Source organism: Carassius gibelio, chromosome A11, assembly GCF_023724105.1.
Source record: "Carassius gibelio isolate Cgi1373 ecotype wild population from Czech Republic chromosome A11, carGib1.2-hapl.c, whole genome shotgun sequence".
Lineage (NCBI taxonomy): Eukaryota > Metazoa > Chordata > Actinopteri > Cypriniformes > Cyprinidae > Carassius > Carassius gibelio.
The window spans coordinates 8,331,655-8,350,909 of NC_068381.1; the positions used below are offsets into that span (position 1 = coordinate 8,331,655).

At 36.9% G+C, this 19,255-nt stretch overlaps 2 protein-coding genes and 1 pseudogene across 5 annotated transcripts in view; all 3 read right to left on the bottom strand.

The window, feature by feature from the left end:
* Window positions 1-229: 229 nt before the first annotated feature.
* On the bottom strand, window positions 230-8,971 carry LOC128022818 (serine/threonine-protein phosphatase with EF-hands 2-like; annotated as a pseudogene).
* Window positions 8,972-9,118: 147 nt separating this feature from the next.
* On the bottom strand, window positions 9,119-13,291 carry LOC128022787 (retinoschisin-like). Its single transcript, XM_052610578.1, has 6 exons — window positions 13,172-13,291; window positions 12,902-12,927; window positions 12,707-12,824; window positions 11,093-11,234; window positions 9,891-10,086; window positions 9,119-9,785 (listed from the first exon to the last, which is right to left on the bottom strand). Exons 1-6 carry the CDS (start codon window positions 13,224-13,226, stop codon window positions 9,633-9,635), a joined length of 690 nt encoding a protein of 229 aa, XP_052466538.1. The 5' UTR covers window positions 13,227-13,291; the 3' UTR covers window positions 9,119-9,632.
* Window positions 13,292-15,411: 2,120 nt separating this feature from the next.
* The window catches only part of LOC128022219 (cyclin-dependent kinase-like 5), a 34,562-nt gene continuing 30,718 nt past the window's right edge, over window positions 15,412-19,255 (bottom strand). For all 4 annotated transcript variants that reach the window (XM_052609564.1, XM_052609562.1, XM_052609563.1 and 1 more), the window contains one exon: window positions 15,412-18,952. In XM_052609564.1, coding sequence (XP_052465524.1) covers window positions 18,575-18,952 — 378 coding nt within the window. In that variant the 3' untranslated portion in view covers window positions 15,412-18,574. The remainder of the gene's footprint in view (window positions 18,953-19,255) is intronic.

Below are 19,255 nucleotides of genomic sequence, written 5' to 3' on the forward strand. Positions count from 1 at the left end.
ATACAGTATAGGTTTATGTACTGCTGAACAATTAATACTGCACTTGTGAATTACAGTGCAGCACAATAGCTGGGACTGTATTTATTCTGTGCATTTTTTCAGTATATCTGAATGATTTTTCTGATTTATTTATATAACAAAGGGCAGGAAGATTTAAAACTCTTACCTTTACGAAAAATGGGAATCCTTGAAAACCAACTTCTTACTGTGTCCATGAGAAAGAAAGAAAACATGAAGTACCAAAAATCATTAATAAATCGGCCTTGTCCATAATCTGCTCATCCAGAATTAACCCTGCTGCTGCTCTTTGACATCTAGTTTATGCACCACCCAGAAGGCCTCCAGGAACTGATTAAAATCAATGCTGCCATCTTTGTTAAAGTCTATGCTTCGAGACATGTCATCTATCGTTTGGTCATTCACAGCCACCCCCAAATGAGAACTGAACAGCTTCCAAGTCTGCTGAAACTCCTCGGTGGAGATCTGACCTATGTGTGAAGGTGGAGAGGTGGGTTGTGATCAGCATAAGATATCCAGCATTAATCTCAGTGAACAATCAGGGAATCAGTGACACTAACCTGAGTGATCCTTATCTAGGATGTTAAATAGTATCTCTAGGTCAGTTCTATACCCATAAAGAGTCTCAGCCAAATTTGGTGTTACCTAAAAACAACAAAAATATAAAAGCCAAAGTGAAAAATATCTGTGAAATCTGGGCAGTATGACCATTTTTCATTTTGGCTGTTTTACAGTGTTCATTACTTCTCATATATATAGTCATTAATTCACTTGATTAAAGTAAAATGTAATGTTAACATGATATAGAATTACTCATACTGTGATATAAGAATTTGGTTATACTGCCCTCCCTTACAGAACATAAACACAGATTAAGATGACCGGAGGGATGGGCTCTCCAGGGCTGATGTCCTCAAAGCAGGATTCATACTCTACGTTGCCATCTGCACCAAGACGGGCCAGGCGTGGGCGCAGGGTTCTCCATGGCAGATCCAACCGAAAAACAGACTCCACCACCTGTGCCCACTCGCTAGCGGAGATGCGACCTGCAAGTGAAGGAGAGAAGAACAATTTTAGTTTAACCTCCCAATTATAAATTACCTGCATAATATAATATAATATAAATTTGTAGTCAGTAAGATTATTTTTTTGTTTTTAAGAAATTAATACATTTATTCAGCAAGAATGCTTGATAGAGGGATATTAAAGACATTTCAAAAGATTTATATTTCAAATAAATGCTGTTCTTTATAACTTTGTATTCATCAAAGAATCATGAAAAATGGATTCCAGAAAAAAAAAAAAAAATTTAGCAGCACAACTGTTTTCAACATAGATAAGCATATGTGAATACTTTCTAAAGATCATGTGATACTTAACATCTGCTAGTGAAGCGAGAGTACCTCTGATGGAATGTGAGTTTTCTGGTGCTCCGACTGACTTGATACTGAAGAAGCATGGAACCAATTCAGGCCCGAGTTTGACATACGCACCACGATTACTGCCCACTTCGTAGTAGTTCGATGCAAGGAAAATAGTGATAACCTTAAATAAAAAATGAACAACTCCTGAAATAATGCTGGTATCAAAGATGTACTGTACAGACCCTTAAAATCATAACTGAACTGTTGTGCTCTTTCGTTCTTTAGCTTTATCATCTTTGTCCTCAACCTGCAAGTGTTCTTATAAAAACAGACTTTACTGCAGCTTTACAGGACTGTAAGAGACCTCTGAATATACTTTTATGAGAAAAGCTCAACTGTGTGGATCAAGGCTCCTGTTTTAACCTGTCCGTTATGGCAGAGCTCATAGCCCTCCTGTTTACATTCATGTGATCTGATGAGCAGACTAGGCCATGGTTCTGCAGCAGCGCCTGCGTCACGTCTGGCCCAAAGTAACAGCCTCCACCGCGAAAAGAATTCGGACTGCAGCCATTTTGATTTTTAGGGTCACTCCAGAGAATATCAACAACCTGTATCAGACAAATTCTGACAATCTGAAAAAACATAATTGAAAAGCATCATCTTATACTATTCCATCATTGTTCCAGTCATCTTCAAATGTTAGGGAACTACTAAATGATTCAAAAAAAGTTTTATAGAGACCAGTGCTATAATTATTAACTAAATCATAAACTAAAACTAAGTCAAAGGCTGAAAGAGGTATAAAGAAAGCAAAACGCTTCAGGCCAGAAGTGTATTTTATACCTGAGCATATCTAGAAGATTCTATATTGACTCTTGAAATAAACGTTGATTGATTCTTTCGAATCACAAAGCCCAAAGTGCCATGCTCTTTTATAATTCATAAACATTTGTTCAGTAGGTTGGTTGGTGCAAAATTCTCACATGCCCTGCAATAAAGTGAGTCATACTTTGTACTCTAGGTTTAGGCCAAATGGATTTCAAAGGCAGAACGGTTCCACTTTTAAGATAAAAGCTATTTGTCATACACTGTCACCGACAAAACACAGTGGGAACAGTTTCAACTCACTTGCTGCCATTCCAGTTCTTCTCTGGGGGGCTCAGGGGGCTCTAGGGAGACGAAGGAGTCCAGGAAGGGCACTTGGAGCACATCGGTGGGGCTCAGAAGACTGGGGGAAGGAGGAGGTCTGCAGCTTTGTCTGCTGAAACTGTATGTGTGAACGTTGAGATGATCAACGCTGCGTTTAAGCAACCTGAGAGCAGACTTCACCTGAAAAGCAGACTTACATGTGAGGTACAGGCCGTTTTTTTTTTACATAAACCTACTTACTACATTGCTACTTACCTAAACAAACAAAGAAACATGAACTATAGATTTAAAATTAAACTATTTTATGCAAGAAGGAAGCCTCTAAATTAAAGACCTACTTTACGTCTCACAACTGTGCTTCAGAAAATAAATAAATATATAAACAAATGGAAGTTAATTATAGGTTTAAATGGAAATAAAGACTATGATCCATCCGAAAGTAAATAAAAAACCTACTTTATGCATTTCAACAGTGCTCAGAAAGTCCAGATCAGTTTTGTCCAATATGCCACTGTGAGCAATAAGCACTTTGTTGTCAATGACAGTTGTAAGAAGTAGCAGGCTGAACACATCCTGAAGAAGCTGTAGGATTTCCCTGCCATGATGAGTCTATAAAGAGAGCAGAAGATGTTAATGTCCAGTAGGTGGCGGTGACATCTAATATTCGACAGTAAATCTCACAAGTTCATTTTTGGTTTAACTTTTATTACACTCTTTAAACAAGCAAATATGGGTTGCAAGTAATTTAGAGAGTTTTAAGGTTTTAAGTCTTTTTTCAGCTGCTTTAAAGATTGAAAAAAATGAAAAACTTTTAACAAGTCTACATTTAACGTACCTATAATCAAAACATTATTACACACACAAAAGAAAAGCACAAATAAAAATATACCTTATACTTCTGCATGACTTCTCTTGTGAATCCATATCTCCAAGAACATATAAAGCTTGCGCACTAACAATATAAATTATATTTTTAATTCAGTTTGAAAAAAGAAAATACTTTGAGGACATCCTACTCATGGCATACCATGACTAGAAAATATTTTTTGACTACCAGATTGCAGAGACCATGGAAAAACTTTTTTATTGCCTTATTAAAATCCATGCCTTCATTAAAAGGACGTAGAAATGGATGATCTAGCATGTTACCTGAGGTTCATGATGTGGTCCTCATGGTTGCCTCTGTTCAGATGCATGTGGTGCGGTGCGGTGTAGAGCAGCAGGAAGGCAAACAAAATGATTATAATCTCTGTCGATTTTTTTCCCTCGATCCACAAAGTCTCCATTGAATATTTAGGGGTTCTCTGCGGAGGGAAGACCATTCTGGGTATTAAGGCAATACATCTTGAATGTAATAAGTCACAAGTAATGCCCAAGTGGCTTTCATGAACTCATTATCTGGCTCTTCTTAGGTACATTACTGAAGCACAAATATGCTAAAATGTAATTACTAGAAATAATATTACAAATCTAAATCAATCTACTTTTACCTTGTAAAATATAAGCAGTAAGTCATCAAGTCTACCATGCAGATAGCCTGTGAAAGAGAAAGTTGGCATATAAATGCTGTTTATCATTCCAGGAATCAAAAATCAATTGCTTGAATCTGATGAAAATATGCAAAATATAAACACTTTAAATGGTACAACACAACTCTTTAAGAGTATTCCAAGATGGGAATTCAGTTATTCATACATGCTTTTCTCTACTAATTGAATCTGGCTGTGAGGAGCCCATTGAGGTACAGTGAAGTGATTTATGAAATGCAAAATAAATAAGCACTCAGTCATTCATGCTGCCATCACTAGCTTTCCATGCAAGCTATCAAAAATAATTCACATATCTCAAATGAACTACTGCAAAGAATCGGAGGTGGATTAAATAGTATAAAGTGTGTGTAGATGACCATTTTAGTTTTTCATAAAATATATGTTATCTCTTTGGCATAGGAAGTCGATAGGTATATGATGTTTGGCATCTGCTTAAAGAACTTCTTTGTTTCATATAGTAGCTGCAGCACATATTTGCCATGAAGAGACTGAAAATGAGAAGCAGTTATACATTTATGTCACTGGATTTTTATGTTTGCATTTTCTAAAGTACATTTCAGTAGAATTGTAGAATGGCTAGAAATCGAGCATCGCGTTAGTTCAGTCAGGCCACGTTAGTCACGCTTGCATCAGCCGACAGTCAGCTGTTCCTGACGTGTACCAATCCAGTCTTGACACCTATCACCTGCGGTCTATTTAAATTCCTATTCTTCAGTTTTTATAAAAATATAATAAGATTTTCAAATTAAGTTTATGTTATAAATGCAGCCTTGGTGAGCGCATTTTAAAAATCTTACCAACCTCAAAGTTTATTGAGGCATTATTGTGGCAAAATTTGAAGGCCAATTAAAGTCTGCTAGACAGATAAGTAATGTACAAGATGAATTTAGTTTTTGCCAGAGTTTGTACAGTCAATTAGTTTTATAGTGTTGTACCTGCTCCTGTTTAAAGGAGCTGAGCAGGGCATTGGTATCAGTCACGCTCAGCAGGAAGGAGAGACGAGGACCACTGTACGATTCCGGCAAGACAATCTGCTCGTACTTCAACTGCCTGACCTCCTCAGTTAAAGGGTCAACCACAGAGTCCAGGAGGTGAGAGATCAAGTCTGGGGGAAAGAGAGCTTGGCTTCTGTCATGACTACTGTATGTGGTTAGAATAAAAGAAGAATCACATTAAAGAAGTGTGACATTCAACTTGATTATCTTGGTATGAATCTGTGTAACAACAAAGCAATGACAAAAGAAAAAGTATGGTTCAAGGATGATGGAGCATGGAACGGAAAATGCATCATCTATGAAATTAAACCTTTTAGATAGAATCCTCAGAACCAGTCATAGAAGTCCAACCAGCATTTTAAAATCATGAAAAAACTCAAATAAATCACCAGCTATGACCCAAAGCGTAACAATTTCCCATATATAGTCATAAAAATGTACAACTTTTCTCTCCATCAACACGTTTTGTGATAACTATTGTATAATTTGCATTTTGCATTGCAATTTGCATAACGTCTGGCCCTGCACAGGGATTTCATTGTCATTCTTGAAAATGTATTTTTTTTTCTCTGTGTTTTCCAAACATTTATGCAGAGAGAGTTGAATTTCAGCAACAGATGTTTGTATTAAGGAGAGAGAAAATGCAGAACAATTTTTTCTTGCCTTGATTTAGCCAATATCTACTGGACATCATTCCCTGCTTCCTTAGATTGCTACTGATAAACAAACATTATTAAGCTCCTTTTGGAGTGCTACTATCTTGCAAAACGTGAAAGGTATTTACATTTTTGTATTCAGTGATGCTGTGGCAGAGTTTGTCAGTTAAGAATGTGAGTTCATAAATTAGACTGGTTAATGCCAATAATCAGGAAATAATATTCAAGCACATTTTGAGGAAAATCTGCTCAGTTGCTTTGGTAAACAAATTTAACCCTATGTAGTTTTTAACTACTGATTTTTCTAAAACATTAGAAGAACATTCAATGCACAGTCGCTATCTGGCTTTTCCTATTGCGTTCTCTGTGATCTCATTTGAGCTTCTGCTATTCTGTTTGACTAAAGATGGGACTAATTGTCTTCTGTAATCCTGCACTTTGGACAGCTGCCTGTGGAGGCTGGCTGCTGCATTTCTGGCTCTCTCTGCACTACCAGCACTCAACATGGGATCTCCCAAGGTTGCTAAGCAACTGTGTCTCCATATAGCGCTTTTTGGAATCACCGAAAGGAAAGGTGTGAAACACTCCAGCGGGAGATCGTTTGATGCAAAATCACATGATCTAGGGGCTTTATAAAAGGTGAGCTGAGGGCAGCCAAATTCAGATGATAATGAAATAAAAATCAATAAAAACCACCATGATATTTGGGATCTACTGTATCTGTTCAGCTGACCAATAACAAATGGGACCATTTTAAACAATTGGTTATTTTGGTGATTCAATTTGGCAATGCAAATATTAACACACTTTACCTTTTAAAGAAGCCTTTGTATTTTTGAATGTGACATTTATTACCTGGTCCATTCCTATTCATGTGTGTGAAGTTGTCCAACAAGAAACTGAAGAAACTGGAAAGCTATAAAAATGAAAAAGATCTGTTTCCCATTTGTCTCATCGGATTCACGTTACCATGTTAACATCATGCTTTAATGCACACACAGCTTTCGGCACAGGCACACTTGCGTCTTATCCAGAATACTTGAGTGCAAAGATACACCTTGTCTCAGGAGGTCAATATCACAGGTGCTAATTAAAGATGTGCTAAGAGCAGAAAGAACACAATTCAGACATCAGAGACAAAGGCTTTGCTCAAGAGTACACATCCATACAGAAATGATAAGCTGTGTTCGAGAAGGATGGGAGAATTGCTCATCCATTTAATTAACTCTAACAGAGAAAAATCACACCCATTGGTCTACTGCAAAAATATATGGTAAACCATCTAGTTTGTACTTTCAAAAAGATGTAAACAAATCTACATTGTGCACATGCAATTGTGCTTTCATGCCAACTAGTACTTCTCTATAGCCACAAATGGGACACAGGGAGTGATGACAGATGCTGAAGAAAGTGCCTTACTGTGTGGAAGGTGATTCAATTAAATTGAATAAATCAAATAACACATTTGAGGTGGGAAAAAAAAAACAGAAAAAGATGCAATGCAATTCGCAAAAAAAATCTCCTTGAAACCAGGGTTGTTGAAAATGGTAGAGAAAAAAGAGGTTAAATATTGAAAATCCCATTAAAGTATTAGGGATGAAGAATCAATATTGACCTGTTTCTGAGGAGCGTGTTTGCTTCTCAACTGTAATGGATGAGCCACATCCCATGATGGTGCTGCTTGCTTCTAGTCATGAATATTTGTAATTCTCTGGGTTCTCTTCTTCGTTTAGTACCAACCTTAAATGTTTGTGCAAAGAAATAACAGAATAATTGTCCCTAAAATAGCTCAAACTCCAGACATCAGTACCAATAGTGCAACCACATATTCAGGACAGAGGGTAACATAGTTTCATAAAAATACATTTGAACACCAATCTGAATATTGTAAAGATGCATCCTCATGGTTATTGTTGCCACTATTAATAAAAAAGACCTAATATTTAAGTGCTATTTTGATATTCATAATGAAGTGAAATGGCATTAGAAAAAATAAATACTGCTTGAAATTAATAAAGCATCACAATAATGTTCCTCTGTAGAAAAAAGCAACAAAAGATACTTACTGCAGATCATGCTGGACTATAATCTGTGTCCTAAAGAGCCTTTGAAAAGGCCCTTTTAACAAGGATCGAGCTCTGGAAGGCGACACAGTGAGATATGAAAACTGTCACCTTCACAGGGTTAGAATTATATTATTATTATCATTATTATTATTATTATGTGTCTTTATAGTTTAAATATGTTGCCCCAAATGCTTATAATTTTTAAGTAACATGAATCTCTTTAAGAGGCATTAAAACATTATTGACACGTGCTTTATTCCTTAACAACAAAAAGAATATATATAAAAATATTATGAAAAACGCTTTGTGTCTTCATCAGTCATGATTATAGCTTGATAGCATGATTCACATTTATTGAGGGCAACTTTCATTATCTTGCATTTGTGAATAAAATATTTTACAAGCAAAATAATTAGGTTGCAAAGAAAGTAAATTTGCCTCTCTAAAGTGAAAATTCCAGACAAAACATCTTTAAAGTAAATATCAAAGTCATTCTGAATGAAGTTGACAATGAACTGGCAAATGTCTTGCCAATGTTTTATTGTATGAATGCCAAAAAAAAAGATGCAAGTCTCTGGATGCAAGTCACAGAAAGTGGAGTTCAAATTTATGCATAATTTGAATTTAAGTGTAGTCTATTATTCATGGTCTTGTAGTATAGACTTGAAAAGACTAGACTACAAGAACTTTACAAACTGCAAGCAATCATCCAAGAAACGAAACAAGGGGTTTGAAGTGTTTTTAAACTAGGCAAGTGCAAATGTCAGTTTAAGCAGTGGGCTTACACCCCTTTTTGACTGAATCCAATAGGCCTATTAAATATACCAATAAGTCACAAGCCAGCATACAGAAAATAAACTCTCAACATTATAGGCATTTATTTCAACAATTATTTACAGATTCATCTAAATACATACATTTAAAAAAAAGTCTGTTAAAAAGACTCAAGCACCTGGATTTCTGCGTCGTCTCATCTGATCCCTCCAGAATCTCCCCCCTGAGACGGTTCTGTGACGGCTGAAACAGGAGAGATGCGCGGCCTCTGACCCCAGTCTTAATTTGAAATTAAATTTAAATGTAGTATAAGCAAATGTTTTTAATTTTTTTCCATTTATTCATTTTATTGGATCAACCTGTGCATGTACATTGATACACTGTGGGCCTCTACCACATGCTCCCCCTACTGATATATATAGTTTTATTTTATTATCTAGTCTAGTCTAGTATCCATCTAGTATTCATATTCCATATTAACCTTTTGGAATTTTGTTAAAATGGTGAATCCAACTTGAGAGTGGACAGATTATACAACATACAAGATAAAGAGAGCCACTTTATTAAAAGGCATTGTTTCTCAGGTAAGCAACAAACACAATTAAACAATGTACGCTGATGATACATTCGAAAAGGAATCGGTTATAACTGTGGGAATGGAACAGATCATCATCACAAACCACATAAGAACACACAATAATACAAAACCCCATGAGATATCACAGATAAGCAAACCTCTGGCTCAGCCATATTACAGTGGCTTAAACTTGCAATGGATGCCCTCCCTTATGCTGGTTTTGACAAAGCAACACATTTTTGGTTTATAAAATGAATGAAATATACATGACTTTATATGCAAAAAGAAAAGGAAAACATATTAAACACAAATGTAACTAAAACACATTGTAATGATAATTTCTTCCTTGAATATACCAGAAAATAATAATAAATTAATCGAGTGCAGTGATTGCGCAGTGATATTCACTTTCGGCATGTTGTGATACAAGAAATGGGATGGAACAGGAAATGGTTGAGTATGGCTTTGCTGACATGTTCCAGATCAGGTGCATTTGTTCATGCAAAGTAGCAGCTCCATGCGGATGGCGATGCGGGTGTGCCAGCCGAGAGGGAGGATACGGATGTAACGTGCTACGATAGGTGGACGCAGGAGGTTCTGGACTGTGGAAGAGCGGTCAGAGTTTCCATAGAACATCTGAGGGAGAAAAAAAAATTAAATGCTGAAAACAATTAAACCCCATATTTATGTAATCCTTTCTTTAATGCTTATTATTCAAGGATGGGGTGTTTGTCATCTTACCCTGTTGTTTCCAGTTTGGTCCTTGTAGTAGATCCAGTTGAGTTTCTCACTGGTGCGGTACTGCACAGTGTACTTGGTAACCCACTCATCAGAGTCACAGCGGCCCTGGGTCAGGATACCAGAAACCACTTTGACCTCCTTCAGGTCAATCTGAAGCCACTGGTTGGTATCCTGGAATTTAGACAGCCAGGCACACCTTGGACAAGAGAGAGAGAGATAATCTATATATGTGACCCTGGAGCACAAAACAGTCATAAGTAGTGTAACGGAGGCCAGCGAGTAGTGCTGTGCAAGTAAACCTCACTCCCCGATCTCAAGAGACGCACTAGCGACAGACGCTAGTGGCTGTAGCCATTTAGCCTCCTTGTTAGTGTGTCCGCCTCCCATGCCGGAAGACCCGGGTTCGAGCCCCGCTCGGAGCGAGTGCGAGGAGCGTCAGAGAGGACCCGGGTGAGAGGGGTTACATTGGTGCCGTGACCCGGATGGGAGTGAGGTTTAGGGGGGTGAGTGTAACGGAGGCCAGTGAGTAGTGCTGTGCAAGTAAACCTCACTCCCCGATCTCAAGAGACGCACTAGCGACAGACGCTAGTGGCTGTAGCCATTTAGCCTCCTTGTTAGTGCGTCCGCCTCCCATGCCGGAAGACCCGGGTTCGAGCCCCGCTCGGAGCGAGTGCGAGGAGCGTCAGAGAGGACCCGGGTGAGAGGGGTTACAGTAGCACAGGTATATTTGTAGCAATAGCCAACAATTTATTGTATGCATCAAAATGATCATGATTTTTCAGTTTATTCCAAAAAACATTAGGATATTAAGTAAAGATCATGTTCCATGAAGACATTTAGTAAATTTCCTACAATAAATATATCAGAACAAAATTTTTTATTAGAAATATGCATTGCTAAGAGCTTCATTTAGACAAGTTTAAAGGCGATCTTGGCCAAATATTATCCTTTCTGATATGCTCATTTGGTGCATTTCCTCTTATTATTAATATTGAAAATGGTTGTGTTGCTTAATATGTTTTTTTATTTTTTTTATTATTATTATTTTTTAGGATTTTTGATTAATATGTCCATTTAATGCATCTTTTAATCAATTTAACTCATCCTTGCTGAATAAAGGTATTTATTTATTTTTTACATTTTGAAAGCTGTGGCTTCTGTTCCTGCAGCCACCATACTAATAAATAATTCAGAGAACTCACCCAAATCCTTGGTTGTTGAGCCTTGCTTTGCTTGGAATCCAGGAGGAGAACCAGCCTGTGTACTGGTCTTCATTAGAGCAGCTGAACTGATCTGAGGTCACAGATCCTTCCTCAAAACCCATGGGCTTATGGTAGGGACACTCTGGATAGTAAATTGAGAATGTGGCTAAAATGTATCTTTGCATATACCGTAATTGGAAGTAAAAACATAAATGCATCTAATGTCAGTTTCTATGTCATAAATGCATGCCAACCAGGCTTTCTGAATCTACAGGCAGCTCCAAATAACAAAAATCTATGGTCAGGCCCATTCAACAAAAGCCTGCAGGATGTCAGACATGTCTGACACGAGGCTTAATGAAACATTAGTCACACAATCAGAGAGCTTTCCTTGTCGTGCTGTGTTAAAGAGAAATTGACAAAGCGTTAATCTGGCAGCTCTCTAATTCCGTGCTTCCACTCTTCTGCTCGTGACTTTACAATCCCAAAAGCTTTAGTTCCCCATAGTGAAAGATCAACATCCATTAAGACTTGAGCTTGACAGATGGTCACGTTCCACTCTTAAGCTCCAGTCCTACATCAATGTTTTTACATAACAGTCTCTCTTTTCAAGGATTTAAGATGTTCTTTGTGACATACATCCACTTCCAGTTTTGATTCGGATGAAACCAAGGGGAAATAAATGCATTCAGAAGTCATGAATTCTAAACTGAATTTCCCTTTAAATATCTCTCCAAAAGCCAACACTTAAATGTTGATAACTAAACCGTAACTTCCATTGCATGGTCGAAAATACAATGGAAGTCAAAGGGAATCAAAACTCTTTGGTTACCAAGGTTCTTCCATAAAAGAAAGCAAGACATACAGGTTTGGAACAACATAATAATTTACAGAATTTACATTTTGGTTAACAATCACTTTTACTGTTCAATGGTTTGATTAACAGGACCTAATCTTGTTTTGGAAAATCTCAGCATTTTAACATTATGGGATTATGAATGAGCATCCGGTCCATCTCCGATTTTTGCTCCATTTAATCACATTCTAACACATTAGTCTTGGAGGACTCTGAACACAAGTTGCTCTCTTTTAATGGAGCATGTCTGCCCTGTGGTGGTGTGGCAGTGGGATGCGATGATGGTGCACATGGCCCAGTTGAAACTCTAACCAAATGATTAATGACTTTCTGCACCACTACAGGCGAAGGTTTGTCCAGCAGCAAGATCATTTGCACGTCCTGCCTTCTGTTTTCAGAGGGCACCAGCTAGTGCTAACTAATCCATTCATCTCAATTCCCAAAGAGTGCAAAGCCCCATTAAAAAGTCCAGACAAAACAAACATAAAGGATTGCAGGGGTATTTGATTCACAATTCACCTTCAGGCAGTAAAAACAGTCCTATCTAGATAACTTGAAGGAAACTAACTCATTACATATTTAACCCGTTTTGAACCACTTCTTCATGATGAAGCCTATCCAAACCAGGACAAAGCCTACAAAGCACTCACACTTAGGTTACAATTAGTGCTTATTACCTTTTAAAAGAAGAACGTAATGTGATTCTTTGAATGCATTTTCCGTCCATATTTATTACAGTTCCTTTCTGTTTTTTTTACCTGGCATGCAGTTTATCTCCTGGCCCCTTGATGAAGAACCTTTGGAAAGCAAATCGCTAGAGGAATCACAGTCACACTTGCAGGTTTTCCCGGCCCATGTGTCATTGCCCTCACCATCCTAAGCACATATTAACGTTGTCATCAATTCTTATCTTTTAATTGTCTCTGATATTAATATTAAATGTGTTTAATTACCTCTTGCGCTTGCAACCCAATAAAACCTGGACAAAATGTGGAAGAGTAAAAAAAGGAACATTCCATTAGGTTATAAATAAAATTGTAATACAGGTCAAATACGTTTTATTAACATTTAACATTCACACTCATCTTTATTAAGTTAGTTAAGTAATAGTATTTTTTCATTGTTCTTTGTCTTAAATATGATACCACTAGTTTTTTTATTTTTTTAATTCATAATTAATTTCTTCTAATTTAGTGAAAATGATTCAACTCAACAACACATACCTTCAGACAGCAGCAGGACGGCTAACAGAAACGCGTTCTGCAGTCTGTACTCCATGATGTTTATTTTTCAAGTGGTGGACCACCGCACTGATATTAAAGGTGCTGGATTACTGTAATCCACAGAGCCCTAATGGCCTTATCTAATGCCCTTCATCTCAAAGCTCCTCCCTTTACTGCTGAACGCTTGAAATTGTTCACATCCCAGTCCGACCCTTGTCTGTTAAAAAAAAGAAGAAATAGCCAAATGATCCCAGATTATGAAGAAGAAAGATCAGCTTCTGTGACCCAGTTAATGGTTCAATGCTTGCAATTAACTCAATTCAACTTCTAATTTCATTATGTGCAGGTCTTCGTTCATTTTTCATTAATAATGTAAAATACATAGGTTTCTTATATGCTGGCAGGTGTTTCAATGAAATGATGCATGCTGAAACATAGCTGGGTAGACATTGTTTTAATTGTTATTAATGACAGCAGAATATACATTATGAACACTGTTAGAGTCAGACATGCCCGGACTTAAATCAAACGTTAGGGTGCTGTTTCTCACTTGTACCCTAAAGATAACACACAAACAGTCTTCACAAAAGACATAGACAAAGTGCTGAGTGAGTGGTGGTGGTCGTGTTTGAGCTAAATGTTGTGCATTGGTGAATAAAGTTACAAGCAAATAACTTTGGATAGATGAAGGCCCAGACAGAATCTGCACTTAATAAATAAATATGGAAGTGTGTGTTAAATAAAACTATAGAGTACTAGACTCTGACTGAAAGAAACAGTCAAAAGCCAAATTGCTTCATAAACGAACATGCAAGCGGTGAGGGATGTGAAGAACTTTGCAGATTCTGTATGGGCCTGAAAGATGTAACCAAAATGATGGCTGTTGACTAAATGAAAGTCACATTCTGACTGGTTGGATTTTGACAGCTACTGTATTTTGTTCATGTCAATCCTGTCAGAAGCAGAAGGGGAAAGGACACAATTTAGGGATAGACCACATTGTCAGTTCAGCCAACAGGATTCAAACAGACTTCATTAATTCAGCAAAACAGTTCAACATCAAATAGGAACAGTCTTAACATTTATATGAAATAAAAACAGATATGTTTCTAAGTACATTCTATGACAGACTCAGGATTCAGTCCACTAAAATAAAACGAGAATGACAGATATGTCTGTGAACTCATAGGACAGATGCTCTTCTGCCAGAATAAATTATTTTTCCTGATAGATTGTAAACCTTTGGCCTTGCATGACTTCACAATGGCTTTAGTTGGCACACAATGGCTTTAGACAATAATGTGTTTTTTTCAATACTTATAAACATCATGAAATGTCTAAAGTAGAAAAGAGAAAACTGTTTTCGATAACCATGAAAGATGAAGATGCAGCTGACCACTGGGCCTGGTTTAAGACTTACATTCTTATGGAGATATAAAAGTTTGTCCAATGGAAAAAAACAATTAAATACATTATATTCTAAGAGGATACAGTTTTCAAATCATTGCCAAGCCACAGAGACTGAACAACCATTCACAAATATGAGGATAAATTAAGATGTCCAATATATTTAATCTATTCTGTGCACTTTTGGGGACAAACCTGAATGTTTATATCCCTGCATTCAACAGCTCAGACACTGGAAGGCTAACAGGCATCCTATTTGGATGATAGATGCTACAAGCCAATATAAGACAAGCTGTCTATGGCTATTAAACCATGACAGATGAGTTGTCAGTACCTGCAGGTATACTTCAACATGGCAGTGAAGCAAAAAGCTCTCTGAATCACCTTCAAAATATACTTCAACATACATTAAAGGCATGCAAAATCCTACTCATTCAGTCCATGTATAAGGTGAACAGAGGTAAAGTGGGACACAATTTGTCAGTGTAATTTTTAAAACGTTATCCTACAATGTCATCCTGAAGATAGAATTTTTACATTTTTATAGGATAAGCTACATTACATGTTTGATTAAAAAAAAAACGATAATATTGTGAAATATTATTACAATTTAAAATATTATATATATGAATATTATATATATATATATATATATATATATATATATATATATATATATATATATATATATTAAAATGTAATTTATTCCTGTGATGATAAAGCTGAATTTTCAGCGTCATTACTCCAATCTTCAGTGTCACATGATTCTTCACAAATCATAATATGCTGATTTGGTGCTCATGAAACATACATTATTATCAATGTTTAAAATGTTTGTTTTTTTTTCAGGATTCTTTTATAAATAGAAAGATAAAGAACACAAATTATTCGAAACTTTAATCTTTTATAACATTGTAGATGTCTTTACTGTCACTTCAGTTCAGTGCAGTGCATATATATATATATATATATATATATATATATATATATATAAACCTAAAACAAACTTTAAAACAGTATTGTGTATTCACTCTACATTATTACACCACTATCAGCCTCAAATGACAGAATGGTCATTTCTGCCCACAAAGATGCAGCCCTTTTTCTGTTTTAGCGCTTAAACTAGCTTTGTAGCATTTTAGTACTCTTGGATAGGGACGTGGTCATTTTTTTTGCATGTTAAGCATGATTCCACATAAGTTGATTTGAAAGAAAAAAACATAGTATTAAAAACAAAATAATGGTGCTTAGCAAACCAGAAGAAATGCAGAATCAGCGACATTCTACAGGCTGCAAACACAGGTTTTGTAGCAGGTTTAACAAGGCTGGTTATAGATTACCACCCCCAGCCCACCTCACCACAGCTGGCGACAGCCAAAATATTAATCTTCGCAGACTTAACAGCTGGCTGATGAGAAGATTACCTGGCACCACAGAGACAGACTGTGTCAACGTACTGCAGATTAAACGATGTTAGACAAGGTGGACAAGGTGTTAATCCAGTGACTTAATCACATTCAGGCCAGGATGAAATACTCTCAAACCAGCAGACCGCATTACTCAGGAACAAAGGATTCTATTCCACTAATATTAACCTGAAAATATGCAACAAGAACACAAGAGCTTCCAGAAAGGGGCTTTTTGAACAACCACATAGAAGTCGACTCTAATCTCTTCCTACAAATCAAAAAACAACAGCTTGTTATTGCGTGGCAGTTTAACCATGAAAGACAACACAAGAGTTCAACAGAACATAATGACTAAACATGATTGCTGTCAGATATAGGATGTGAGATATAGAGAATAGAAATGATTCAAGATGTTACTGAAAATGAACTTGGTTATTTCATTATGCAGAACACTCTACAATAGTGCTGAGACAACAGAATCAATAAAGTTATAAATGAGAACTGATAAACAAACAAAAAATAAATAAACATGACTTTTGATGTACCGTATTTTTCAGACTATAAGTCGCACCTGGGTATAAGTCGCATCAGTCCAAAAATACGTCATGATGAGGAAAAAAACATATATAAGTCGCACTGGACTATAAGTCGCATTTATTTAGAACCAAGAACCAAGGGAAAACATTACCGTCTCCGGCCACGAGAGGGCGCTCTATGTTTTCAGTGTAGACTACAGGAGCAATGAACAGCATAGAGCGCCCTCTCGCGGCTGTAGATGGTAATGTTTTATCTTGGTTAATTTCTCTCGGTTCATGTCAAATTAATTTTGATAAATAAGTCGCACCTGACTATAAGTCGCAGGACCAGCCAAACTATGAAAAAAAGTGATATATAAACTAAATAAACTAAATCTGAATGTATAACTTGAACATTAAAGTTCCAAATCCAGTCCTGTGAAAGACAGAGCTCATATACTGTAGGTAGATAAGATTAGATAAGGTAGAAGATTAGATTTTTAGACGTTTTAATCAAACACCATATCAACAAAAACACCTGTGAAATGTCTGTTTAAAGTGCACCATTGATACACTATATTAATAACAATAAAGAAAAAAGTTCCCACGACACATTTCACTAGAGTTATTCAATTGAGAAATGCTCTGTCACTCTCTTTGGGGGGGATTTTGTAAGAAACATCAGTTGTTAAGCAAAGTGCCTGTCGTGTTAATCAATGTAAATGAATACAAATGTAATACTCTGCTGCAGCTCTATGAAGGATGATAAATTGACCTCAACGTTATGATGTATTGCTCTGTTTGCATTGGTATTCAAATGCCTGGAATTCTTAATATAGCAATTTTGCATATTTTGTATCCATCTCATTTCAATCTATATTAGTAGAATATAATTTAATGAAATGTACGGTGAGATAAATCTAAATCAAACACTGAAAGCCTGAATGAAAATGTGCTGCATTTCAGAGGCCACTTGAAAATCTTACCGCGTCTCCCACCTGCCCTCCCCGCTAACAGATCAATAACTGCATTACATCTTTGAAATCCTTTTACCAGGTTCCGAGGCAATGCTTTCACCTCTTCAAAAACCTGCGGTTAAATTGATTCAAATAAAACCGCCAGTTATTCAGTTTGTTCAAAGGATCATGCACACGTGCAACTCAATCCCCACAAAGCGACCGCTGAAAGTCACGTCAGGATGGAGTAACGGACTTAACTCTCACAACCTTGAGCAGAGCCGCTTGTAAACCACCAGCTGGGGAGGAAGACACCGTAAGGCCTTCTCAGGAAATCCAGCTCTTCGGGGATCTGGATCTCTAATGGACTCATGTTAAAAACAAGCACTATCTGATCCCAGCGTGTTGGGTATTGAATGGCAAGCTCATGGGAAGTTAAAAAAAAATTAAAATTGTAAGACACCGTCTATGGGTAAAGTGAGACGAATAGCCATCATGGGACGTGGTTAGGATGCATCAGTAGTTGCTGATATGCTGCTGCATGTTTTAAACAGGGATGACTCAAAGACCTGAAGTATGAGACAGTGTGTAATATAAACCTAGTCTGCACTGAGAATTCACTCATCAGAAAACAATGTTCGGAAAAGAGAGGAAAATAATTTAGAAACAATAAGTACTTTTGTTACAACCATAAAATGCACTCTGTACATCGTAACTATTAACACACCAATAATTCATTAAATAATCTCCATGAAATATAGAATTATTACACATTAAATATTTATACATTCTCTTGTGTATAAACTAAAGCTCTTACAATTCCACAGATTCTTTTTTGTCCCCCGTCCCCAAGTTTCCATATACAAATACATAGATTCATATCATCGTCAATAAGCAATTTTCAACAGAAAACTGAACCCAGATGTAATGAACAAGAATACAAATTCTATCAAATGTGGATGCTTAAAAAAAAAACAAATCTGAGGCATAACTATTGCCACCTTCTGGCCAGAAGTGGCATTGTGTACCACTGTATGAACAACAGCATTCCATCGGTAGCCAGGAAGGAAAAGGAGAAACCAAGTACACTAGTGGCCACTAGGGGCCCTTCCTCCTCTAAAGAGCCGTTTCTTTCAGATCGTTGAGGTTTGGCATTCTCGCGCGAGCGGCTCTGGTGAAGCCGATACCGTTCTGCCCACCTTTGTTTGCCATTTGGTCTGGGTACGGTGCGCCCTCGGCCCTATTCAACGCGGAGATGTGCCAGCTGGACTCAATCTGCCCTGGCAGAGGGTAGTTGTGGGGTTTGCGGCTCTTGGTATTTGGGGTAACGCTGCCCGGTGGGAGCCCTCTGGCCTCATTCAGGTTCCCTTTGGAAGGGGGGTTGGGGAGAGGCTGGAAGCGCAGCTCTGCCGAGCGATCGGGAGGTGGGGGCTGAGTGGAAGTAGCAGGAGACGAAAGGTGTAGGAGCTTCCGCAAGGACTTCAGAGGCTGGTTCTGCAACAGGAAACCATTAATAATGCATGTCTGTGTGCAATCATAAAATACAAAGGAAGGATAAATTACATTTTTATACAGATTAAAATAGAATAAAGTTATATATATATATATATATATATATATATATATATATATATAAAGTATATATATATATATATATATATATATATATATATATATATATATATATATATATGTATTTCACAATATTACTTTTTTTTGATAGATAACGATAACTATAAAGTATCCACAAGACAGCTATAACGATAACTATGATGAATCACTTTCAAAACTATTTCT